Source organism: Centropristis striata, chromosome 7 (assembly GCF_030273125.1).
Source record: "Centropristis striata isolate RG_2023a ecotype Rhode Island chromosome 7, C.striata_1.0, whole genome shotgun sequence".
Taxonomy (NCBI): domain Eukaryota; kingdom Metazoa; phylum Chordata; class Actinopteri; order Perciformes; family Serranidae; genus Centropristis; species Centropristis striata.
The window spans coordinates 31411528-31421239 of NC_081523.1; the positions used below are offsets into that span (position 1 = coordinate 31411528).

At 37.4% G+C, this 9712-nt stretch overlaps 1 protein-coding gene across 1 annotated transcript; it reads right to left on the bottom strand.

The window, feature by feature from the left end:
• Window positions 1-185: 185 nt before the first annotated feature.
• LOC131974740 (leukocyte surface antigen CD53-like) lies at window positions 186-5596 on the bottom strand. The gene is made up of 8 exons (XM_059337183.1): window positions 5515-5596; window positions 4663-4747; window positions 3309-3497; window positions 2187-2261; window positions 1996-2094; window positions 1761-1865; window positions 1520-1603; window positions 186-720 (listed from the first exon to the last, which is right to left on the bottom strand). The coding sequence occupies exons 2-8, from the start codon at window positions 4723-4725 to the stop codon at window positions 649-651; spliced, it is 687 nt and encodes a 228-aa protein (XP_059193166.1). The 5' UTR covers window positions 4726-4747; window positions 5515-5596; the 3' UTR covers window positions 186-648.
• Between the last annotated feature and the right edge of the window lie 4116 nt (window positions 5597-9712).

Genomic DNA, 9712 nt, shown 5'->3' on the forward strand with positions numbered 1-9712 from the left:
TGTTCCTTATCAAGTTAACATTTATCAGGGGGTTTTCACTGCCTATTTATATTATTAGGTTTAGAGAAACACATGCGTCAGTTTTCAGAGGAATCAACTGATGGCTGAACAGGGTCGAAAGAGGAAGTGGTTTCATTTAAGGCTCCACCACAGATCAGAGAGCTGCAAGCTAGAAACAGGAAATACTGATCATCTGACAACATGAAGTTATTCAAAATGGAGTCTACTGTAAACAACACTTTATTGGTATATTTTAGGATTACAAAAGTTTGTGGAAGAAAGTTGCAGTAGATGTGTAATATTTTACAAGGACAGTTGCGTTTCATAATTATTCCCTTGATAATTGAGATACACAATGTAGACAGATGAGAGAAACAAGCGGCTTACATTTCACACAGCTCAAACTAAAATAGCATTATACATAGCTTGTTTGCTCACAATTATGGAAGGTCAGAATTTGTTTCGTTTTCTAGTAAACAAAATGATGTGTTCTGTTAGGTTCAAAATCTGTGATCATGGCTAAACAATTAAAATCACAAGTTTGTCATACAATTTTGGGGGCATTTTAAGCTTCTTTAAAAGACAGATCTGTACAACATTAACTCTTAAATGCGTAGATGGAACATATTTAGTTGGAGAGAATATTGCCTATAACTTGTAGCCCAGTCCAGATCTGCTGATGTGACAGAAGAGAGTCATGGCGAAACACATTCCCAAGACCTGTCAACAAACAAGATGAAAATATTGTAAAATACAACACAGAAGCTAATGTCTGGTGTTTGACGCAGAAACAAGCATTCATACAGATTCATAGCTGTTAGCATATGTGAAAACCTTAAAATCAACACAGGGCGTAATATTAATGTCTGAAATCACTCCCTATTTGCAATAAAGGCCACTATATACCTTTACTTTTATGTAATTTCATTTAATTTCTACAATGAAACAAATACAGTAGTGTCCATAGCCTGTGCACTAGCCACACAGTATAATATGCTGCATTTTATAAATGTAATAATCACAGTTGTGTAGAAATGAGGATAAACCTAAGTATTCAAAACCTCAATTTACTGCTCACTTTAAATAGAACTATTGATTCTTTAAGAGTTGTGAATGATTTGGTGACATCAGGCATATCTTTTGTCCTTGTACAAAGTTTAAAACGTTTTAAGGCAAACACGTTAGCCAGCAGCTGTACAAATGTTAAAGAAAAATCTACAAATTCATGAATTTTTATCTCAAGATAAAAATAAAGTTGGTTTGTATTTATAAGCAAGTGGGCCTGAAACATGAGAAACTATGGCTGAACTGTGCTTCAGTATTCTGTAGCCTTTTATATCAAGTGAGTTACTTATCAAGTGAGTTTCTTATTTGCTTAACAGAATATTAATTGCAACTTGCAGTAGGTCACTGTTTCCTCAGGTTGACTGTGATTTGCCTAAGCAATCAATATGCTTAGATAATATATGTAGATTGGTATTAATGTGTATTTCAATATGTTGAAAATAGCCACCGTTACCTCGATAATGCAGAGGACAATGACAGAAATCCCAGTGGTTAAGAAATTCTCCTCAAACGAGGTCTTCATCTTTTCCAAACAACCCTGCAAACAAAGAGCAGAAAGTTAGTGGTTAACTGGAACCAACAGTCAAATGCAGTAATACAGCATTTTGAAAACATGTGACTCTGACCTCTGACCTCTACAGTATGTCAAAACAGGCCTTAATTCAAGCTATTCACATGGGTTCCACTGTGTTTACCATTTTTCTGTACGTGGGGTTTGGGGAGTCACAGCTCTCAACGCAGCAAGAGGCAGGGATTTTGTTTCCCCAGTCCGACACATTACGCACTCCACAGCAATCAAACTGAAACAAGATTGTTTCAAGAAAAAAAAAGTCTGATGACGAAAGACTACTTTATCACACCATCCACATCCTAGCCATATGTCACATCATTATGTGAGCTGTCAGTATGTCTCTGACCTGATACACTTACCTGCGTCTGAAGCACGTCCCACTCGTTTGTTGAATTTCCAGCCTTTTCTTTTGCCCTGGCCAAACCCTTGGTGAGATCATCATTCACCATCTTACCAATCTAAATAGTGAGATGAGATGTGCAGATTATGGTGTATATGTGTTTCCTTTATCAACACAACACAGTGTGAGCACTGATGGATGGGACCTTACCTCCGACTCATACATGAGCAGCAAGCATGCTGCAGTCAGCTCCACCAGCATCAGGAAGAACAGCACCAGGAAAAACTGTCAGGAGAATATTTCACAAAACTCTGTTGTACTTTTACTCTTTGAAACACATTCTAATACATGACAGTACCCAATATTATTTGCAGAAATCAAAGGAAAATTACATTAAATTGCTGAGCAGTCTGACGATCACATAGGGTTTAAAAAAAACAAAAACAGATTTATGTAAAAGAGAAAACCATGGTGAACAGTAAAACTATTACCTTATAGTTCATAGTAAACATCCATCACAGTGTTTACCTCCTTAGGTAATCTCAAACTGTTTACAATGAATGATTACCAGATTTTTACTGTGCGCTTCCCTACGGGACGACTTTCACACTGGCATTGTGTTTCGTGTAGTATCGTGTGATCGTAACTTCTAGAACACATTGTAAAACTATCAAGATATGAGCCAAGTTTTAATACATTTAAATTTCCCTTTAATAAAGCAAGTTTTTTTTTAAGACACCATGACGTAGAGGTAGTAGTAATTATTTTTGACTACAATCAATGTGTGAAAAAACTCAAGCATGTTTGCAAAATCGCTTTAAAGAGTTCATTACAATATTTTTTTTTTCTAATTTATTTAGTACTGCAAATATGTTTTTCTTTCATTGGCCCATTTTGAAAAAAAAAATCTGTCTCCTAATAGAACTCAGTAGAAATATAAACTGTGGTTTCCACACCATCAAAAATATACATAGTAATATGCCTCTCAACAAACATTGTCTCCCTTTCCAAAAGAGCTGTAAATTAAAATAAAGTTAACTTCACAATAGGAAGACCTACATACTTACCAAATAGATACATAAGAGGCAGTATGAATAACTGACTTATGGGAGATGAGGAAAGCAAGAAATCTGGGAAAAGTCATTTTGAGATACAGATTTCTGTCTTATCGTATTTATCATCTTGTGACACTTTGAGGCGTCGCAGCCCACAGAGAGCATTAAGGTGACAGTCTACAGACAACACAACAGTTGCTTAGAATAGAAAGAGCCTTCAACAGCTGAATATGACAAGTTAGCAGAACAACACAACCAGTTTGAGCGTTTGTTGTACCGTCAGGAGGAGGCAGCGGTTCTCCTTCAGAGCGCCCAGGAAGCCCAGGAAGGACACGCAGGTGATGATGATGCCACTGACCAGCAGCATGTTGGCTGAGCTGAAGCTGGCCAAGGTCGGGGTGAGAGCGGCCATCTTGAAGTTCACCATCAAGTACGCACCAAAGCTGAGCACCGCCACACCACACATCTGACAGGAGCAACACACTGCTGTCAGGTTCAAGCTTAATGAAATTACTTAACTTTTAAAAAAGGGAACTATGAAAAATCCAGACATCTGCAAGAACATATCAAGTAGTACAGTAATACACAGAGGGGCTGGAAACTTATTTTTGAGAGGGCAGATTTAGCCAGAACTGTCTCAGCAAAATGTGACACAAAAGCTTGACTATGTCCAGTCAGATGTGTGAGACTACAGACTCCTCTGTATGTTCGAAGGGTCTTTGATGGGTTTTTTTTGGTTGTAGAAATTTACCCCTTTATAAATACATCTTATTTAATTGTGTATATGAATACATATACATGGTTCAGTCAGACTGACAACTGAAAGCTCTGAGCAACAGCTGAATAAGAATAGAAAAAATCCTGGGTTCATCATCACCACTGGAGCAACTCCTGTCTCACTGGCTTCTTTTTCTCCACTGCTGTAATGTACTACATTTAATCAGGTACTTCTACTTTACTTCATTTCAGAGACAAATATTGTACTTTTTACTCCACTGCATTTATTGAATATCTGGACTTACTATTAACTTTATAATAAATACAAAATCTATGAGTTTCTAGAATACAATGTGTTACTGCAGGAGGCTTCTTATACAGGAATACGTTATAATAATGATCCAGTTATTTCATATACACTCACTGGCCACTTTATAATGTACACCTATTCAACTGCTTGTTCCACCCAACTGGCTAATAAAGTGGCCGGTGAGTGTAGATAATAATATAACACTGACGGGAGCATTCTTTTCTTCATAATCAGTACTCTTAGTTTCAATAAATTCGGTATATTTTAGTGATGATACTTTCACTTAATTAAAACATCAAAATACTTCCTCCAGCACCATCACTTTGGAAAAAAATTGTACCACACTTAAATCATTTATCCAAACTATTGTGTTTGTTGCATGCTAAAAAGTTTTCACAATCTCAACAAAGCAGGTGGTTTAACTATGTTACAAATGTATGGATGTTTAAAATCATAATTTCTATGTTATTAACTGAGCTACACCATGCACAATTGTTCTTTGTACCGCAACTGTAAAAGTGCCCATGGTTGATATATAAAGATACTGACAACATGCACCATAGTGACCTTTGAATGTGATACTGGATGATTGAGGTATACATACAAAACAAAGGAGGTTGGCGAAACACATGGTGTACTTTAAACACTTGAGGCAGCCTTGAGCCATTTTGTATCACCTCTGATCAGACCTGCAACAAGAAACACACAATCATATTATCATATGTCATCGAATATGAAGAGAGGCAGCCAAAGGGAATCAGTTCTGTACTCAGAAGCGGTGCATTATTTTTGGCTTTTTGCGTGTGTATGTGTGACAAAACGTCATGGTCACACATGCTGAAACATCTCACTTCCTGTGCATTGACTTCCTGTGCATTTTTTCAGTTTACATGCAGTTACAAATATATTTTCATGTCTAAGAAACATCTCATGAATACATCACAGCCGGTGCTGCGGCTGACGTCACAGGGGTTTGGTGAAGTGTTGAAATACCTAGTTCCCCAAATTATCAAATGAAGACTGGGTAAAAAAAAACTTGTGTTATGTGTAAAGTTTAAACATTAATTTAATCAGAAACATCAAAGTTTTCATCGATTCTAACAGATTTTTACTGTAAGAATTATAAATAAAGATGTATTTCAGAACTATATCAAAGCGAACATTTAATCTATTTTCAGATGTATAACATTACGATACTCTGACATGACACTTTGACTGAGATGACTGACCATGTTGTAATGTTATTTTATAGTTTTTGATTATTTTTCTATAGTCTTCTTTTTTACAAGAAAGCTCTGGAGATGTTAATCCATTTTTATATGATAAAGATGAAAGCGAAGGATAAAAAGTTATGTTTCAATAATTGAAACACGACCTTTACAACAATCTAAAGGAAAGTCTTCTTCGGACACTTATAAGAGACAAATAAAGATGACAAATAAAGTTGAGGTCTTACCTGTTTGGGAGAATAATCAACTTTTCTCTGTTGTTCAGACTTTACGTGTTGTAAAAACGTTGTTGCTGCTTACACTTCCCCTTCTCGCTGTACTGTGAAGCGTGCAGCACTGTGTGGGGCTGTCAGCACCTCATTCTCACTTCCTCTTTCTCTACATGGAAAATCTATGACAGAAAGTTCAGCAAAGAACAAACAAAAATAACTGTGGTGTCTGTGACATGTTTCTTATATTTAGACCACATGCGCATTAAGAAATAAAGCCTCTCTAAAACTGTGGTCAAGAGCTGTAAGGTTACAAACACAAATTTTGTGAGGTGACAAATATGTGAGAAAAATCTTGTCCTTATAGCATTTGTTCAAAAACAAAATGTTTTTATAAAAGGTTACAAACTCACTGCCTGTGTTTACAAGTGGCAAGCTTGAATGAACTTTTCAGAACAGTGGTAGACCAATAGTTTATTGCACTGATGGCTTGCATTACATCAATTATGTTATATTCGAAACAAAACTAAACATGATAATATGAGTCGAGTTGTGCCAAAGTGAATAAACCAACTGCAAAGGTATGTGTTTATGATCATCTCTGTGTTTCATACTGTAAATGACACTTTAGTCCATCACCACATTGATGTTTGTTAAAAAAACACTGAGGGGCTCACCCGCTGACTGTTTCAGTTTCAATTGTGAACCACACCCTGTTGGTGGAGCACAGGGCTGATTTTTACAACATCATTTTCACATATCAGGGTTAATATTAATATGCGTGATTTATTTGCGTGAGAAGCCCAGTGAGTCAGTTCAAATTTGGGTATAAAAAGGTGATTTCAGTTTGTGTATATATATATATATATATATATATGTATAGGACTTTTGTTGCTTTTTTACACATGAAATCATGGTTGATATAATTTGGCTTTTTAAAAAGAATTTGCAAAAAAAACCTCTTTAATATCAAAGTGAAAACAGATTAATATATAAATTGTAACAATTAATTAAAAATCTATACAGTAAAATTTATGATTGCATGAGTATTCATACCCTTTCTAGTAACTGAACTAATTCAACAAACTTCCAGCTAGTTGATGCAGCAGAGTCACAGTTAGTTAAATGGAGATCACCTGAGCACAGTTGATGTGTGTTAAGTGATCATAGTGTAAAAAAACATGTATCTGGGAGGTCCAGTCTCTGGTTCATCACTATTCCTGCTACAATTGTACCATGAAGACAAAAGAACACTCCAAGCAACTCAGAGAAAAGATCATTGAAAAGTATAAGTCAGGAGATTGGCTACAAAAAAATTTAAACTCACTGGACATCCCACAGAGTTCAATTAAACCATCATTAGCATTAGCATTAGCATGATAGTTGATTGTATGTAGTTATTAAATAGTTTGTAACCATCTGTATCATGATTAGGACAATATAAATGATATTGCTCTGATCCTCAAAGATCTCCTGTTCATTACAGAATTGACTTTATCGTGTGTTTTTTTTACAACAACAAACCGTATGTTTATGTATAATTACGTGTTGTGTTGTTTTTTTTTCAAATGAAAAATGGGGTCATTATTGTTGGTTTCAGCAGGTGCAAGTGATGTCGATCAGCCAAGCCACAGCACCTCCATCTAACTCTCTTTGCGCCTGAAGCTAAATAACCTGCCACCCCTTGACAACATTAACAAGGTGTTTAAAATAGTAATTATAACATTTAGGTATGAGGACTCAATGATCTCCTGCTGCCAGTAGAATGCAATCATTCTGACAATGTTTCTGTGAGCCATTAATACCGTACAGGTTGTCACAAAATTCCACGGCACAACTGGACTTGTCACACCATTTGGGAACCACTGTCCTATAGTTTAGCTTATGTACACCATAATACCTTTGAAATACCTTATGTACGCCAGTTAGCTATTTTGAATGAAACTGCTTAACTTTTAAAAAAGGGAACTATGAAAACCCAGACATCTGCAAGAACATAATAAGTAGTACAGTAATACACAGAGGGGCTGGAAACTTATTTTTGAGAGGGCAGATTTAGCCAGAACTGTCTCAGCAAAATGTGACACAAAAGCTTGACTATGTCCAGTCAGATGTGTGAGACTACAGACTCCTCTGTATGTTTGAAGGGTCTTTGATGGGGTTTTTTTGGTTGTAGAAAGTTACACATTTATAAATACATCTTATTTAATTTTGTATATGGAGACATATACATGGTTCAGTCAGACTGACAACTGAAAGCTCTGAGCAACAGCTGAATAAGAATAGAAAAAAGCAGCCATTGGTAAAAGAAACACATCAAATGTTTGCAGGTTTTAAAAGGAACAGGCTCCTGTTTCAGTTTCAAGATCAATAATCTGGAAATAACAGGCAATGTGTTGTTTGAGCAAAGCTTATGTTCAAACTTCACTATAGAAACAGAAGGTTGGTCATTGTGTTAGCAGTGTTGAACTGGAACAGAGAATATGAGCTGGACATACTGTGGGCTGAAAAATCACAGTTTTCAACCTGTTCAACAGAACCACTGAGGAGAGGGCCCAAAGAAAAATGCACAAACTCAATTTTCACAGCCCAGCTGCACCTTTGAGGTTCAGCAATGCACTTCCAAAATGGAAACAAATTCCAACAGTGGTCTCCCATCATGCAGCACTGTGGAAACATCAACTAAATGGAAGTGTGTCATTTCATCCTTCTTCTATTGGGGCTCAAAATTCAACACTGGTGTATGCACTATTTGATGTAAAACCTCTTCCCTAATAGGAAGTTGGTTTGTGAATATAATGCTGTTTAGTCACAACTCCTCCAGCACATGACCCTCCTCAGGGGTCAACCACCTCAGAAACTATCCAGAAGTGGGAAACGTTATGGCCAGGATTCGCTCTCTACAAAAAGGGGCTCCTTTTTCTTAAGGAAGCTCGGATCTCTTGACATCTGTAGTAAGATGCTGCAGATGTTTTATCAGTCTGTGGTGGTAGTGTGTTGTTTTATGCTGCAGACACAGAGATGCAAGGCGGTTGGACAGACTGGTCTAAAGAGCTGCCTCTGTGGTTGGAGCCAGGTTGGACACACTGGAGGAGGTTGTGGAGAGATGCACTATCAAGATCTTTAAGGTCCATCTCGAAATACCCGGATCATCTGCTACACAAAACCTTTATGGACCAAAAAAACAGCAGTGGACGTCTCCTCTCTCTCTGTTGCAGGATGGAGAGATTCAAAAGATCCTTCGCTCCTACAGCCATCAGGCTGTCTCATTCTAACAGAGTTACCACACTAACTGAATTTCCCCTTGTGGATAAATAAAGTAATTTTGTAATTGAATTTGGATTTTGAATATATCATGTTATATATAATCCTTACTTTCTAGTGTCCAGTGGAAGACCAGCACACACGTATGTACTATTAGCCTTAAGATGCTTGAAGAGCTCATGTTAAAGAACACAGAAAGGATCAGATACAACGAGCAAGGTGGCTTCACTGAAATCGATCAACATCTTCATATTGCATATAAGGGATAGCGATGTGCTTCTGGTGGGAGTATTAATAACACCAAGAGGCAACAATACCATCAGTGCTTTTGGGTGGCTTTGTAGTTAACTCTCCTACATTCACCATTTCACCAGCATTCCCCTCACAGTTAGCCAGCCCACTGTGAGGTGTGTGCTGTGGTTTGGTATGGTTTTTAAATAAGACATCACTTCAGTTTGCACTTAAAATTCGTGGAGGTCAGTAACCTCTCAGTGGAGCAGAGGAACATGTCGACTGACATTACAAGGCTAACACTACGACTGCAAGCAGTACTGAACGGGCCCTCGCACTACACGCATTTGCGTGGCCTATATCACGAGATTCAGCACAACTCAGTGAACGCGTGGATATAAGGTTTTTGAATGTGCGATAAAGTATGTGGGAGCTATTAGCCAAAACACACTTTCCTTTGTTTGAGCGCCACCTAGTGGTGAAAATTCAGGATGACAATAGATTATAAAATTTTTCGCCATGTGTGACTTATATTTAAAGTTTCATGAGTTTTGGGGTATGTTCAGGCAGTGAAAATGCCTGATCATTTGGGAAGAAGAAAAATAATAAACTAGGACTGCAAGCAGTACTGAACGGGCCCTCGCAGTACACACGCAGTCGGGGCATGCTGCCGTTGGGGGGGGGTGTTACAGGGGCCAGTCTATACCACCCTTATGGATTT